We start from the raw sequence: 16,926 nt of genomic DNA on the forward strand, positions 1-16,926 counted from the left end.
GCGAGCCGGAGAGCGGGCTCGGCCCCCGTTTGACGTGCCCTCCCCCCTGCGGCGAGGCGGATGGTGCGGTCCGTCTCGCGCGTCCCGTTGCCAGGGCGAGGGCGGCAGCCGCCATGGCCGCGTTCGCGCGGCGGGAGGCGGGAGCCGGCCCGGTGCAGGTGGGTCCGGGCAGCGCCCAGCAGGCCCCGTCCTTCCCCGGCAGCCGTCGGCCGTGAGCCCCCGGCGGAGCCCTTCTCCCCGGGGAGGGCACCTCTCCCCTGGGCTGAGGCGCGGGCGGCGCGGCCTGTGGGGCTGCCGCTGCTGAGGGGACTGGCGGGCTCAGCCCCGCCTGAGGGAGCGGCCGCGGCGTCGCCTGCGAATTTTGGATAAGGGCTTGGGAAATGTGATGATTCTTAGCATCGTGCGACCTTGAGCTTTTTTGGCTAACACACTTTAAATACGCATTTTTGACCTGGGTTGACGTGATCCAAGGCCAATGGCATCCTGGGGTGTATTAGAAGGGGGTGGTTAGTAGGTCGAGAGAGGTTCTCCTTCCCCTCTGCTCTGCCCTGGTGAGACCTCATCTGGAATATTGTGTCCAGTTCTGGGCCCCTCAGTTCAAGAAGGACAGGGAACTGCTGGAGAGAGTCCAGCGCAGGGCCACAAAGATGATTAAGGGAGTGGAGCATCTCCCTTATGAGGAAAGGCTGAGGGAGCTGGGGCTCTTTAGCTTGGAGAAGAGGAGACTGAGGGGTGACCTCATCAATGTTTATAAATATATAAAGGGTGGGTGTCACGAGGATGGAGCCAGGCTCTTCTCGGTGACAACCAACAGTAAGACAAGGGGTAATGGGTCCAAGCTGGAACACAAGAGGTTCCACTTAAATTTGAGAAGAAACTTCTTCTCAGTGAGGGTGACGGAACACTGGAACAGGCTGCCCAGGGGGGTTGTGGATTCTCCTTCTCTGGAGACATTCAAAACCCGCCTGGACGCCTTCCTGTGTAACCTCATCTGGGTGTTCCTGCCCTGGCAGGGGGATTGGACTGGATGATCTTTCGAGGTCCCTTCCAATCCCTAACATTCTGTGATTCTGTGTGATTCTGTGATCCCCTCACAGGCTGCCTCTACTTTTCAGAGCCTCATTAATGCTTTCGAGATTTCTGTAGAGTTCAGGCATCTGCGCCAAGAGAGATGTTTGAAATGTGTAAGGAAACTTCGTTCCTTGGCAAAGGACCTCAGGCCCGAGGTTTATTGCCATTGTTTTGTGAGATTTGTTTTAAAATTAAGGTTTAAAATTTCAGGGTTTTTACAATCTATGGCTTTAAAACCATTTGCTTTGTATTCTCTTATTTAGTGAAGTACAGAAGTATGGGAAGTCGTGCATATTTTTTTCCCGTATTTAATAAGCATTTAATCCGCATTAAATCCTGCTACATAATCCCATGGGTTTTGGTTATGGGTATGATTTTTTTGTCATAACTTGCTTTTTAGGTTCAAGAAGACCTTCACAAGCTTAAAGTGAAAAATATCAAGTTGGAAAGAAATGTAGAAGCTGTGGATATTAGTGACCTCGGAACAGTAACTGAGAGAACTGAACTTGGGCTGAGAGTAAGTAAAATAGAGCAGATCCAGAAGACGATTCAGTTTTTGCCACGTCTGTCAGTAATTTATTAGAGTACATGGGGCCACGTATTTATCATCCTGCAAGATCCCTTTCTGGTTACCAATGATGGGATTCACCCGACAGCACAGTTCAGAATGATGGCTTCCTTTTTTGGGTCATCAGAATTAACTGATCTTGTGCCCATTAGCCAAAATCAGATTTAGTCCAACAGAAGCACAAAGCCTATCAACTTTTCAGACAACAGAAGATGTGGTTTGCTAAATTAATGGAGATAAATAAATTGTCTAAACGTTATTTTTTATCTCTGACAGAAACACACAGATAATTATTTAAATACTATGAAGAGACAAGTGTTAACTATTTTTTCTACTGATAATAAAGAAGTACATTCAAAAGAGCCCCCTAAATGGTAAGTGAAACAGCCGTTTTATTGCAGAGACAAATGCAAGAAGCAAAACAGAAAACCTGTGGTATCAGAATCCTGTAAAGCAAATGGGCCAGATGAGGTTATTTTGGTCATTTGCTGGTTTGCTTTTATTTTAAGTTTAAAAAAAAAATACAAAAGTAAATGCAGTTCTAAGTAGCTACAACAACCTTCTGCTAACTCCTGTGATTTTTTTTTTTTTTTTCACTAAATGCAAATTTAAATAAAACTGCAGTCTTTTGAATTCAACCAGATGGAAGCAGTATGGGTTTAATAGGTAAAACAAAAGGAATTTTAGAAAACCTCACTGTTCGTTTTTCTTTCTAAATCAGGGGCCTTCATTTTGGTGCTTCTCAGAAGCAGCTTATTCTACCACGAGTACCTGTTGAGCCCGTGACTGCATTACACATTTCTCAAGGTTCACAGGTTTGAAATAACTTGCTACTTACTCTGCCAGAGACCATGTTAAGTGTGTAGACTGGTGTCTAGTGGGTTACTGGTTGACTCCATTCTTTATTTCCACACTCCCCACTCCCAAGCATATTGTTAAAGGGTTCTGAAACTAGACATTTGTTTTGCTTTAAGGTTCCAGTCTTGCAAATACCATCTGCTTAACTGTGATTCTGCAAGTAACGTATGTAAAATAGATGGAACTATATCTTGGAATAGCATGAGCACAGATATGTTTGTGGTGTTTGAGACTAAAAGTGATTCCCTTTTTTGTTTTTGCGTGAAAGACATTCCACATGTAGGAAAGGCTTCAGTAGGGTAGTCACCTCTCTGATAAATGTAGCTTTTCTCCTTGAAATCCTATTTTTTGCCATTTTTATTAATGAAATTCCTGTAAAGTCATTGAAAGCCTTCTTAAAATGTTTGTATCTGAAGTATTTTTGCCTTTTTAGTATAAGATGTGAATTTTGACTGGTGCATTCAAGGTGGTTTCCTCAAACATATTTTAAAAACAAATGGAGGTAATTAGTTGAATTGAAAAAATACCTGTTTTTACAATTTTGGGTTACTACTGTTTAAATTCAAGGGAGCTTTGAGTAAGGGAAAACCTTAAGAAGAGGTTCTCTATAGTTTTAAGACCATTACCACAAGGTAGGGATTGAAGCTACTTGAAATGATATAACCAGGATGAGCAGCCTAACACTTATATTGCTGATTAGCTTTGGAAAAGAAGTCCCAATATGAAGTAGTATTAAAATATTGCTTACTCTTGAAATGATGGATAAGGTGCAATGACATCTCTGATTTTTTTTTTTTTTTTTTTTTTTTTTTCCCCAGACCATATTCCAACCCTATCCTATATGAATACACTTATTGTGAGGAAAAATTATCAGAGTTCAGCTACTTTGTAACCTTTCTATTATCTGTGGTCTTTCAACTCCTCATGTGCACCAATGAGCTTAATTTACAGGAGAGCACATGCTCTGTCTGCCTTGACTTGGTCTTTTTGTTTCTGATATCTATGGCATCCGCTTAGAAATACATATCTGAAACACAAGCTAGCCCTAATTTCACATAATACAGAAAATGGCAAATGATGCTGTTTTGCCAGCTGTTCTACATGCCCAGCATGCCAACATAAAAAGCTTTTTTTATTAAATAGTTGTGAAATCCAGCTGGGAAATTATCACCTACAATCCCTTACTTCCTGTCTTTTCCTTCCTTGTAGCTATAAACAGTTCTGGGGTTTTTTTTAAGCATACTTTGGTGTTTTCCAAAATTCCTTTCCACTCAAAAGAAATCTTAGCGAACTGAATACTTTTCCGTTTGCAGACAGTATTTCCGAGTACATAGGCTTGAAGAGATCAGCGTTTCAACTCACAGGGGTTCTAAGAGAAATTAATAATTCACGTAGTAGTATTTTTGTGCTTTGCAGTCCGTAGTACACTGCGTAAGACTAGAAATGGAGCATAAGTTGTGTTTGTAGTAGTCAGAATAAAACAAGGTTGGAGTCAAATAAGCACAGATGCTATTTTCACATCTGCATTGCTGGAATACTTCTCAGATGGGAAATAGCTTGCCCACAGGTGTCAGAATAGGCTTAAAATTATTGTGTACTCACACATACAGTATTTCTGAGTCATAGCAGCAGCCGGATCAGCAGACTCTGCAAATCTAGCTCACAGGGGGAATTGTGAAGCACTGTCCCTGTTTGGGGTGGGTTTTTTCCCTCCCCCTGTGTCTTGTAGTTGGATTTCTTCTTCTAATAAAGCTTGAGAACCATAAAGAGGTGTCTGCCTCGTGCAGTAACTGTAAAGCCTCTGTATAGCAATGAGTGAAAAGACAATTGTTATACATAACTGCTAAGTGTACGAGTTCAATTTTTTTTTTTTTTTTTCAAACGTGCTCTGTTGAAAACACCTGAACTGGTGCTTGTATAGCTTTGGTTTTTAACTTTTGTCTTTTTTTTTTTTCTTTCCTAAAAGTTGATACTTTCTGTGACATTCTGAATACACAGTAGAAGTTAATATTCTTATCATTAATAGAATTAAAGATGTAAATGAGATTGTTTCTAGGAGGCTCTAGAATATGTAAATAATATAAATAGGAGACATGAAAAAGGGTTTATTATAGTTGCCGATAATACATATTGTTTCAAAGATTAACATAATTTAGTCCATTCCTGAAGGAATTGGACTTTTTTAGAAAGCACACACCACGTGCATTTGCAAAGCAGAATTACATAGCGAGCCAGATTTGTTGGCTCACTACGTGATAAAAATGCCCTCCATTCAGAAATGACTTTTGTGTTGAAGTAGAACAGGATTTGAACTTTAACTGAACGTGTCAACCTGTTCTATATACTCTGTGTTAATAATTAAGCACAAAAATTCTCTTATTGAGCATAATATTGGTAATAATGCACTATTTCCCTATTATTCTCATCATTTTTTAATTCTGCATCAAGATGGTTCAGGGTGGCTTAAATCGAAGACTTTGGGTAATATAGATGGAAGAGACCCCTGACACCATCAGCTCCAGCTCCTGCAAATGTAGAATTGTCAGCATACATCTAAGCTGACAAAGTAAGTCTTACCAGGTTTTTTTTATGAAGTATTTCAATTCTTGTTGTCATGTGTGGAATCTGCCACTCCAGCATTGATCAGTACACTGTCAATCTGAGTGGGGAGTCCTCATTGTAAATCATCTCCTATTTTAATTGAGAAGGTACTCAATTTTCCCCCGATTCTTGTTTAATAGCACAAGCAGTTTCCTTTCTGTACAGCGGTGTGTTATAGTAATAAAATAAATACCACAAAATCACTGATGAGATGAAAATTGAACTTTCTGTCTCTGTGCAGCCATGTAGGTAAAAGAGTAATTGGCTTGGATAATAACTTATGTTCTTACAAACCCAAATCTAAATGAGCATCTCATTGATACATCTGCTTGTAAGTACTATCAAAAGAAGATAATATATTGTGCAGATAAATAAATTAAACCATTTTTAGTGCTCTCACAGAGTAATAGAATTGTTTAATCGTTCAAATACACCTCTAATGATTCTTACACCTTTTTATGGCATATTTTGCCTTTAAAACAGCAGAAGTCTCATAAATTCCTGGTTTATGTTTACATAACAGAAGCATCAACAGAGAGTTATTGTTTCTAAATATGTTTAGTTGGATCTTACTATGTAAGGGAGCTTTTTGTATCCCCACATCCACGTAACAGGAATTCAGCACATACTCTGCCAGGCCCCCAGCTCCTCTGAATGACCTTGGCTCTGTTGACTTCTCTGCTGATACATTAGTTTCTGCCATTTGAGGATTATTCTATATTCAGTACTGGTTGGTAAATAAACCCCTTTGGATGCAGAATCTAGTTAGTAACGTTATTGCAATAAAAGTATTGGGAAATACTACATTTGATGCAGATCCAGGTGTCAACTAAAGAACATGCATTAAGATGAGCCAAAGTGTCTTCAACTTAAGAAACTTCTACTCTAGTAAAAATATATGGCATCACTTCTGGCTTTTATAGAAAAGTATGTGCTTAGGTACTTCTTATAATAAGAAACTTGAAAAGTCTTTTTTTCTGTCCATCGGGATTTAAATAATAATAATTTTTATTAGCAGAATAGTTGAGTCCATTCCATGCAGATAACACAGTACATTAAGAAACTGCTATGTTCTAATTCTTATTACTATAAGGATTTTTTATTTCCTCATTTACTTATAAGCAAGTGTTCTGTCTGCGTTGAGTCAATGGGCCATAACGGATTCAAAGAAGCTGTTCTGGTCCATCAGGTCAATGATTCATGAATTAAAGTCTCTGGCAAACATGGCTGAGGTAAACTGGAATTTTGTTATCATCTGTGGGAAGAACATGCATATAACACCCTCTCAGTAATAGGGTGTGTATAAAACATTTGTTGTAACACAGGTACATGGTATTCACAAATTGCCTGTGTTAATCAAGTGAGTCAAACCTGATTGTCCTTTCCACTCAACATTTAACTCAAAGGTGTGCAAATTTGGAAATTTCGGAGCTTATAATTAAAGTAATTGAACAAATTTTGGCAAATCATACGTGTGGGTAGTAGTCGTATGCCTTGCAAAGTCGTCTGTCTAATCAAAAGGCCATTCTTCATTTTTTGTCCGGTTCTGTGTGGATAGCCAAATAACATGAATTTTTATCATCTTCCAAATTTATGAATGTTAGCTAATTCCTGCTTATAAACACTTCTGCGCAATTATTGTAAGACTATGCATATTATATATTTCAGCATCAGCTGGAAATGGATATGAAAATTATGCTTGACTCAGAGAACATCAATCATAAAGCTGTTTTAAATAAACAGAACTGTGAGACCAGACTGCCACTTATAACTAAGAAAAAATCTGCTCCTGTAAGTAACTTAGATTGTCTTATTTGGATTACCATATGCGTTACTTTTCACTATTAAAGTATATACACATCAGACCTAAATTTTTTTAAAAAAAGTGAAAGTACCTCATAATTTCCTACTTTTTGACACTGATATGTAACAATCAAAATATTTGGGGTGACAGTACTAGGAAAACAATAAACAATAACAGGTTTAGGTAGCAAGACTCCAGTTCAGCAGAAGTATAAGTAGACATGGGAACTTGCATGGTAATTAATCTCAGTAAAATTGAGGAGTGAAGATAAGCAAACGGGAGCTCGTGGAGTTTAGGATGTGACCCAAAGATCAAGGAAGAAGTAAAAGGGATTTTGCCGACAAGAATGGGCTTCCAGTTGTTTGTTTTATGGCCATTTCTTAAAAAGACAATAATACATCCATTTTCAAACAATAACGGGACTGTTAGGAACGTGTGGAAAAACGCTTGTACTTCATTTTGATGTTCTTTTTGATTGACCAAAAAAAAAAAAAATCCTGCCACAGGATTGCTGGCATTGACCCCAAATCAGTGTCACTGAACCAAAAAAACATAGGGGTGATACTGAAAGAGAATCAGAAGCCTAGAGTGACTACGTGAATTTAGATGTCATTTACATCTTTTCTGAGCTGGTTTGGAGGAAACGTCAGGTTCTACTTCTTAGTTCCACGCTGAGAGCATTCACTTTGGAATGTGAGGGACAGATTCAAATCCTTCCTTTCCGTGTCTGTGGATCCCAAGTGCCCTCACTGTCCAGCTACAAGATATTCTGAAGCGCGGCCTTTCTCTTCTTTCTGGTCAAGCTGTTTTCCATAGTACAAAACTATTATCTACTGAGATAAAACAGTTATTGACTGAGCACTTTTGCAATGCTCCCATAAGTGCAGCCTGACTACTGTCCATCAAATCACCCTTCTGTGTTCTTTCTGGTCTGAGAATGCTCAAATTGTGTAACATTACGTTTTAATTCTTGCAAATTTGTGTTCTGTAACTGCTGCTCCTCTTAAATAAACAAATGAACATGAAGGTGACATTTTCTGCAAAGCATGCTTTGAAAAAAATTTAATGGGCACAGGCATCCCTCCAAAGATCAATTACGTTTACAAATTTAGCACAGCGTTGGGGTCCACATGAAAGGATATGCCCGATGGTCTCCCACAAGGATGCTCTTCTACAATGTAATTTATGTAACAGAAGCATTGTGCAGCAAGCCCAGTGCTAGAAGAGACATTCTAGCCTATTTGGTTAGAAACATAAACAGGATCTGTGAATGACACAGTTGTAAGCTGCCACTTATAAAAAATGATTTTCGAAAGCTGTTGCCCAGACTAAGAGGTGATTTGTCTAACCCTGTGATATAGAGTTAATTAGAAAAAAGCATCATGGCTAATAGCTTTTTAGAACCACTCTAAAACACTCACAGAGAGGAATATTATACTACTGCAGAGAGCCATGTGTTTTACCACCCTCACTGAAACATATACTGAGCCGAGAAAACTTCTTAATGTTGGCTTAAATTACAAATGTTTAGTGTAAATTAGTCAAGCTCTCTGATACATATTTACAGTTGCTAAGGAACGATTTATGATAGGGAGATGGGCTGGAAAAGCCAGTAGGTATTTCCTATCTTTAATTTATTCTACAGTGTTTACTAAAGTCAATGCTTTTCAGAAGTTTTTGAATCCCATGACACAATCTGTGTTTTGGAATGTTCTAGCTTCACTGGGGGTAAAATTTTGCAGTTAGATTTGCAAAATGCACTACTGAGATTGTGAATTCAGGCATTTTCGTTGAATGCGATCTACACTAGCACTTAGGGGAATGTTAGTTAGAAATCACCAATAGTAACTAAAATAAATCGATTTGTAGTTGCAGGTCTAAAATTATATGGTCTTTAGTTTTGGAAAAAAAATCAATTAAAGTAGCTACAAGAATTAAGTTAAGTGCTACCTACCCTGTTTTTACTAATCAGCCATTAGAGGGCAATATTTGTACGCGCACACGTGGGCACACACATACACCCACGAACGTGCCCTACATGCGTATGGAAGGTCAAAGATTATCTCCCCCCAAAAAATCAGTGGCAAAAGGTTCTCATCGAAGTAAATTAAAAACTAATTGCTTGATTAACTGTATTCAGGTTTGGGTTTTTTTTTTTCCACAAGTTGTCAGCATCTGAGTTTTGAAGGAGACCTGAGCATTTTAAAAAGTGATGAGATTAAAAACACACAGGTTTTGAGGTGACTAGGTAGGTCAAGCACAAGTCTACATGGACTTTTATTATCTTGCCATTTGAGTAGTTTGAAAAATTATTAGTAAGGATCTCATTGTTTCGTGTAAAATGTCGTCTTTTCTTGCTCTTTTGGTATTATAAAACTGCTGATGCTGGATTTTATGTCAGAAACTAAGAACAATTAACCATTGCCCTTTTGTACTTTTGGGGTTCTGATGAGCAGTAATGCTTCATCCTCTGTAAAGTTCTGTAGTTATCTTAAAATGAGGATTCTAATTCTGTTTGAAGCACCATGGGCAGACTGGCCATCACTTTATTTTGTAGCCTATATCTGGATAACAAATGAAAAATGATGAGTGGATAATTATTAAATATGTATACTTCCCATGGAGTATCTAGCAGAACAAATGGTAATCTGAATTGCAGCAAAAATAATTCTGACAAACTGCTGCAATGTAGAAAAGATTCACAACTATACTTTTCATTTTCATAGTACTGCTGTTCTTTCATGGAATTATACTGGCACTTTTCACTCCTTGTTTTCTTATAAATGTATATTATACTGTAAACTTAGGAACCTTTTAATTTATTCATGAGGTAGAATTTAATATGGTGATGATTTCTAGCCTTTATGAGTTGCATCTTATATAGTCTGGCTCTAATGGTGATGGCAGTGATTCTGTGCTGTGGTGTATTTTTTTTTAGCTAACTTTTTTGAGCACAACCATTTGAATTGTATCCTCAGTTATTCTTTTTTTTCCAGTATTTGCATCATACTAGTCACTAATGTTCATCACCGAAAGTCTATTCATTTCCAAAATTATAAAGTAAGGCAAAGCATGGCAATTCTTTTCATTTAAGCGAGTAGAAGTTGTACAAAAAGAACAGGTCTTGTGGTCCTCAAACCCTGATTGCATTTTAAACTGGTGCATATGGCTATAATTACCATCAAAACATAATCTGGCAGTGGTAGCAGAATGGGACTTAAATCAGTATTACACTACAGTAATTCGAAATAAGCTTGTTGCATTTGTATTATGGTATGTAATGATAATAACCAGCACAATGAATTAATAAAATCTTCTTGTCACTAAAAATAAAAAGGAAATAATTTGTGAGAGAGAGTTAACAGATGACGATAGTCAGCATCCTTTCAACCTAGAAATGGGAATGTGAAGGTCACCCCCATCTCAGATGACAAACGGAGAACATTTTGTTGGTAAACAAATTAATCTTTGGAAAGGTCACCATTTGTTTTAAGTTTTTATCCAGTTCTCGTCATCTGGAATTGGAGATTGACTGTCATGTTGCAAGGCAGGGGTGCAGCCGAAGCTGCTGAAGCTGTTTCTGTACATATCAGCATTCCCTGACAAAACTCGATGCCTGATTGGGATGCTATGGGCTGCTGGTTTACAGCTGTCTCCGGACAAGAATGGAAGCCCACCCCTGAATTCCAATAAGTTGGTCCTGCATGTTCTGTTCCGCGTAAGCTGGCCCTTTGCCCACAAGTAAAATGTATTGTAGTTCGAGTCGGCAATTATCTTGCTTGCTTCCTTCTGTGCTGCTTCTGTTGCCTTTTTCAAAAAGCAGATGTGGGATTCACCCAAGTTCTCCATCTATTCTCTTTTGCACCTGTTATGGCAGAATTTTGAGAGAGGTAAATTTCTGAGAGCCAGCAGTAGGCCATAAAAGGAGCAACGCTTGATTTTTCCAAGTACGTGGAAAACTGACACTTCAGAGACATCTCTGGTTACTTTAAGAGTTTAAAGTAGGTAAGAGTAGCATATAAAACCTGTTGTTGAAGATGCCTAGTTGCTCCATATTGAAAGTTCAATGCTGGGCTTTCCATTTCAATTGGACTTTATTTTCTGTAGATAAACAAGATCTGAGGGAAATAATATGTATTAATATCTTAGTATTACATCTGAGGGAAACTGTATTAATCATTAGATAAAATGCTAGACTGTGTAAATCAGAATGAGAAGGACAAAATTTAATTTTCTATACAATTTTCCTACTCTGAAATCTTCTTGGATAAAAAGCCAACCAGTCATAAAAATTGTTCATATTTTAAATCTCTTACAGGCACTGTTACAAATTCGACTCACCTGACTTTAAAATAGTTCCACTGACAGTAGTGAGAATTTGTCCTTTACTTGGCATTTGGTATTTCTGCACTGAATTCTATGTGCTGGTTCTTAGACTTGGAGGACCAAAATCAGGTTACTTGAAACCAGAGTTAAATACTTCGTTTACTATTACCAAGATTTTTTTGGCTCAGGTGTTAGAACAAGATTATTTTTCCCAATAGGAACTGATAGATGATGGAAGTGTGAGTGAAACTGTTCTTTGATACTGCCTCCTTGTTTTGCTGCTCAAGTACATCAACACAGAAAAAATACATCTGTTTAGACTAAGCTGGGAAACTATGAAATGAAATCCTACAGTAATTCTCATCTAGACAAAACCAAAGCTGACCTGATCTATTGTGGGTAGTAGACTCATGATTAGACTTGATGTCCTACAGAGATCACTTCAAACCAACATTTATATTATTTCTATGATCCTGTGATTGAGAGCAAAGACTGAAAATCACATTACATCTGTCTTTACTCCATTTGGGTTTTTTTTACAACCTGAACTGATTTTCTCCCATTGCTTAAAACTTGGATACCTTCTCCTCCTCCTGCGTGAACAGCAGGCTCTGTTGATTTGTAACACTTAGGGGACAGACTCACCAAACCCTCTCAGTATCCTGCCATATTAACATAGACATTCTTTTTGAATTAGTTATCAAAGCAGCTTTGCATCTCTCTTAAAGCAAGTTTAACTAAACCATCCTTTCTTAGCTTGCTCACATAATATCATCACCAGGTACTTTCAAAAGCCTTGCTGAAGTCAGGGTAAGCAGTACTTAGTTTTTCTCTCCTATTCACAATGCTTGCTAACCTGTTGTAGAAAAATATAAGATTGGTCTGACAAATTTGATCTTGACACGTTCAATTTCTACATGTTTGTAATTAGCTACTTTGGTTATTTGTTTAAGAATTTTTCCAAGAATTGTAGTTAAGTCAATAGGGCTAGAATTCCTCAGCAGATTCTTTGCCCCTTTCTAAGATAGGCACTATGCTCTTTTCCCAGCTTTTAGTGTATTTTCCATTCTGCAAGCATCCCACCAGCAGTTCTGAGATTGCTTTACACAGTGTAGTATCCTAGAGTGTATTTCATCAGGATCAGCCAGTTTGAAAACTGCTGAGCACTGTCTGATCTGTTTTACCCCTAAGGTACCCTGAGTCATCTGCCCTTTTGCACTACAATTGACTTGATTCTGCTCATAACCAGCTGCTTTTTTAATGATAGTTATGAATGTACTTAATTATGTCATTTTTTATTACCCAGAAGTTTCTTTCTACTTGCATCTTGTTTTGTCTTACCTGTTTAAACATGAAGCAGTCATGAATATGCCCAGTTCTGTGTGCTTTTTTCTTTTGAGATCAGCGATGAACATACTATTTATCAAGTTTGATAACTTGCTATCCTTCCTATCCTCCTCCATTTCTGGAATAGTTTGTGCTTGTTGATCTCATACTTTTTATGTGTGAACAGACAGTTCAATGGAGTTCATATTTCTTCCAGTTAGACCTGTCTTCTACAAGCTCTTTCCTGCCACTTTTCTGAGCACATTGAAAACTGATTTTAGTTCCATTGATTTTATTTTGCTGTGTTTCCTACTTCCTTTTGTAGGGAATATGAGCTGCTTACACCAAATCTTTGTTGGAACTTCTTAATAAAAGATATGAAGGTAGATGGCAATTTAGAGAAGATAATCATAAAATGATAGATTACTGCGTTATATACTTTTTCCACCATCACTATCAAGCTCTATTGTTTGCTGATATTTACTTACCAAATCTCATCTATCTAATCTTCCTGGTTGATAAATTGTAGTTTTGATGCCTGATAATAGTAATCTTTTCTCTGTATTTAATACTGGTCTCGGTTCCTTTACTGGGGGAAAAACAGATTTATAAACATTTTTAGAAAAAAAGTTGTTCTAGTTAAATATTGCTGTCTAGGTAAAAAGAAAACAAATAGAGAACTAATTGGAAAATCCCTGTGGTGTTACAAGTGCCCTATTTAAGATGAAGCAAAACAAAAGAAAAAAAAAATCAAGTGGGAGAGGTTTATCCACAGGAGAAAAACACTTTAGAAAGGGTAATAGAATTGTTTTTCTCATGTCCCAGGTTAATTACACTCAGAAGCGCTTGAAATGAAAAAAATAGTTTTTCAGCACACTCCAAGCATATTATCAGTCAAGTGAGCCTCAGTCTGCACTGCAAATCAAGCGCTCCCTTCCAGCCCTATAAACCTGGCCTTTCAAAGCACCCTTGATGAAGCAGGCTGGGTGCTGACTTCGGGAAAGTGCACTCGCTGAATCATAATCTTCAGCACTAACTTCACTATTTGTGCAGGAAAATGTTTGAGGTTCCAATCACCTGGCAGCAGTGACACTTTTTTGGGTTCTGCCAGAGCAGAAGGGGTGAGGTGCCGCAGGTTGGTGTGGTGTAGGGTTTGTCCTTTGCTTCCGTGCTGGTTTGGGGCCATCTACCCTGCAAACATTAAAATGCGAATTAGGAGATGCCAGTTCTGCAATATGTGGTGTGCAATTCCCTAGACTTTATATTTATGCTGTGAAAGCTGTAGGTGTGAGGAAAGGTTTTGAATTGCGCTGACGTAAGCAGATGGAAGTCTATAGAAAATCTTTAAAAAAGATGCAATATTTAAATATATTTTTAAGTTAAATCACTGAATAATGGTAATAAAGCTACGTAATGATGCAAAAAGTAAAACTTTTTCTTGCAGTACTTAATAATACTTATTGGTTTTAAGGTCTTATTTTAATTGAGTAAATTACATTACAGTTGCATCTGTACTTATTTTAACAGGACACCTGCCATGGACTTTATAGCAATTAAAGGATACAGCAAAGAAGAATTAAATATCTATCTCCAATTTAGAAAAAAAAACCAAACAAAACAAAACAACAAAAAACCCTCTAGGCTGCTTTTGAACTTGTACACTCTGCTTGAATTGCTTTTCTTTGTAGCTTATTACATCTCTATGCAAACAAATGAAATAGATATGTTTCATAATGCTGTTTATTATAACAAAACTCCTGGGATTTAAACTAGGATAAAACTGACCAATAGTAAAGTCTGTGCTGCTTTACTGATACAACAACAATAGACTGAAAAAGGAGTCACTGTTTTTAATTAAATTTCTTCCTTTTTATAAATTTTTGTTTTGTCCTCAACAAACTGCTGGGGCTGAGAGTGAGTAGGAAAGTGTGATTTATTATTCCCTTTTCTCAGTATCAAGCCTCTTATATGCCAGCTGGTATAAAGTTAATCTTTGTTATATGCTTATTGCTATTTTCTTGGAACACAAGGACATGAAGATTCATACATCTAGATCCCTTAAAGCATAATGCTTCATAATGGCCACAACTGAAATGATTGCCTATGATTTCTCTGAAAGTTTCTCTATCAGGATAAAGCGTATATATTTTTCTATTTCCCTAATGTCTCTTGTGGACAGTGTTATTATACAAATTGGAAGGAAAAATCATAATAGTTTATTCTGATCTATCTCATTTACCTATTAGGTTTATAAGCAGTTCTTTAGAATTGCCTGTTCCTTTCTATGAAGTTAATGGTTGATGTTATTCACTAATTACGACACAACAGTGCTCAAAGATCCCAACCATGGCCTGGATCCTGTTGTACTAAAAGCTGTACATGAGCATGAAAATCAGTCATTCAAACCTACTTATTTTAAACCAGGAAGTCCCAATGTGCTCTATAAAAGAGGTAAATACCATTATTTCTGCTTTGCAGGTCTGTCAATATTTCCTAGCTTTCTGATTGTATGTATCTACTATTATTTTAAAGTAGTTTATCATTCATAATGAAATATTTTTTTTTAAAGCAAATAAAAAAAATTTCCAGCACGTGGCATTAGGTTGTTTTCCATATAGCTCATCAGTAAGGTTCAAACATTTTCCTTCCAATGGAACAATTTCTAATCATTAGACTAGTGGAGTAACTGCTAACAGATCATCACCCGCAAAAGCACAGGACATTTATTTATTTGGGCTTCAGAGATATTTTCTGACTATAGATGAGACTGTGGGACCTTGAGGTGAGGAAGATGTGCCTTGTTGCATACAAAGCTGTTTGCTTCCTCTTCCAAGTTTCCCCTTTTCCCATTTTTATCTTGCCTCAGTCTCTCTGTTCCTTGCAATCATCTTCTGCAAGTGCTTCCAGAAAATATTCTCGTTTTATCTGCCCGATTCTCTGCCACGCTGTTTGTCCAGCCTGTCCGAATGTTCCTAATCCCGATGCCCCCAGCTCCTTTTCCAATCCACCTGCTGGCTTTCCTGTTTGCTCAAAGACCCAGTATGTCCCTCCAGGAACCTTTCTGCTTCTGGAGACTGAGAATATATTCACACCTGTGCCTTGGCACTTATTTACCCCATTCATTCAAATTTAGTCGCTTTCTTTTTGTGTTGCCCGGGCCCAGCATAAAAGTTACTGGAAAACCTGTAAAGTTGTGGAGTTGCAATTGCAGAGAAAGTTTTGAGCAGGATATCTATATTAAATTATACGTTATGTATATATTTTAACTATTTTTTAATATATTAGAGCATACCTGGTCCCTAGGTAGTTTAGCTGCTAAAACTAATAAACCCTTATCTATATTTCCAAAAATCTGTTGACAGAGTAAGGTTTGACAGACTCGTGCCAATTTTTCCTTTTGCTTCATAAAATGTTTGAGTTTAAGTTGAATCTTTCATGTGTCTCTAGGTTATCTGTGTCTCATTTTTCTAGCATCAGCCAGGCAAGGGAAAAGGGAAAACACGATTATCTTCTGCTGGTGTGGTTCACTCTCATCAAGTGCGAGATCTCGATGATGTTACTTGCCTTGCAGTTGCATGTGGTGTAAAGCTTTAAACCCACTGAATATCAAACTCTCTGTTTCTTTAGGAGTTGAGTACAACCCACATTGCAAATGGAATAGTATTAGTATGTGTATTCCTAGTCAGAAAGAAACTTGAAAATACTTAGGATATTGGAGAGAGGAAAAAATTGTTAGATGATAACATGTACTTTGTATTTATAATACTGAAGTGTAAGGTGGCAAATATATTCTTTTCACTGTGCAATGCTCTATATGTACAATAGAAAGTGTAACAGTAAGACACATGATATAATATCACTGTTCCACAGCGGTGCGTGTCACTGCTTGAATTCCCGGCACTTGGAACCAGCAGGTTTGTGTTTTCAGGCAAGCACAGGTTAACTGGGAAGGAAAGGAGCTTTAATCCCCCTATTAGCACAGCCGGCGTGGCACGTTTCCACATCACATTACCAGGCCCTGTCGTTCCCTGCTGTCCTTGAGGAACTCTGGAATTTCAGAATTCTTTGATACTTACCTTGATACTACCCTGATTTGTGAGTAGTTTTATGTATTTTAATCCCATTGGTATTCTTTCCAGCAAAAATTTATTTACATGTTTGAAAGGATTCTGTTTTCTTTCTGTTGCCTTGCCTGTGTATGCATTTTATATTAATATATTCAAAGGCTGTTCTGCTAAGAAATACTATGTTTACACCATACTCATTAAAATTGATCAAACTTCTTGTGATTCCTTTATTAACTAGTACACTGATTTTGCATAGCAGAAGTCAAAAGACATCAATTGGATTTAATTAACTCTATTTTAAATTA

General features: G+C 37.6%; 1 protein-coding gene across 1 annotated transcript in view; it reads left to right on the forward strand.

The window, feature by feature from the left end:
- Positions 1–97: 97 nt before the first annotated feature.
- IQCH (IQ motif containing H) overlaps positions 98–16,926 on the forward strand; it is a 66,517-nt gene continuing 49,688 nt past the window's right edge. The window contains exons 1-5 of the mRNA XM_065641691.1: positions 98–158; positions 1,472–1,588; positions 1,916–2,013; positions 2,361–2,454; positions 6,767–6,889. Of these exons, the coding sequence (XP_065497763.1) occupies positions 114–158; positions 1,472–1,588; positions 1,916–2,013; positions 2,361–2,454; positions 6,767–6,889 (477 nt within the window). The 5' untranslated portion in view covers positions 98–113. The remainder of the gene's footprint in view (positions 159–1,471; positions 1,589–1,915; positions 2,014–2,360; positions 2,455–6,766; positions 6,890–16,926) is intronic.

This window comes from Caloenas nicobarica, chromosome 10, assembly GCF_036013445.1.
Source record: "Caloenas nicobarica isolate bCalNic1 chromosome 10, bCalNic1.hap1, whole genome shotgun sequence".
Taxonomy (NCBI): Eukaryota; Metazoa; Chordata; class Aves; order Columbiformes; family Columbidae; genus Caloenas; species Caloenas nicobarica.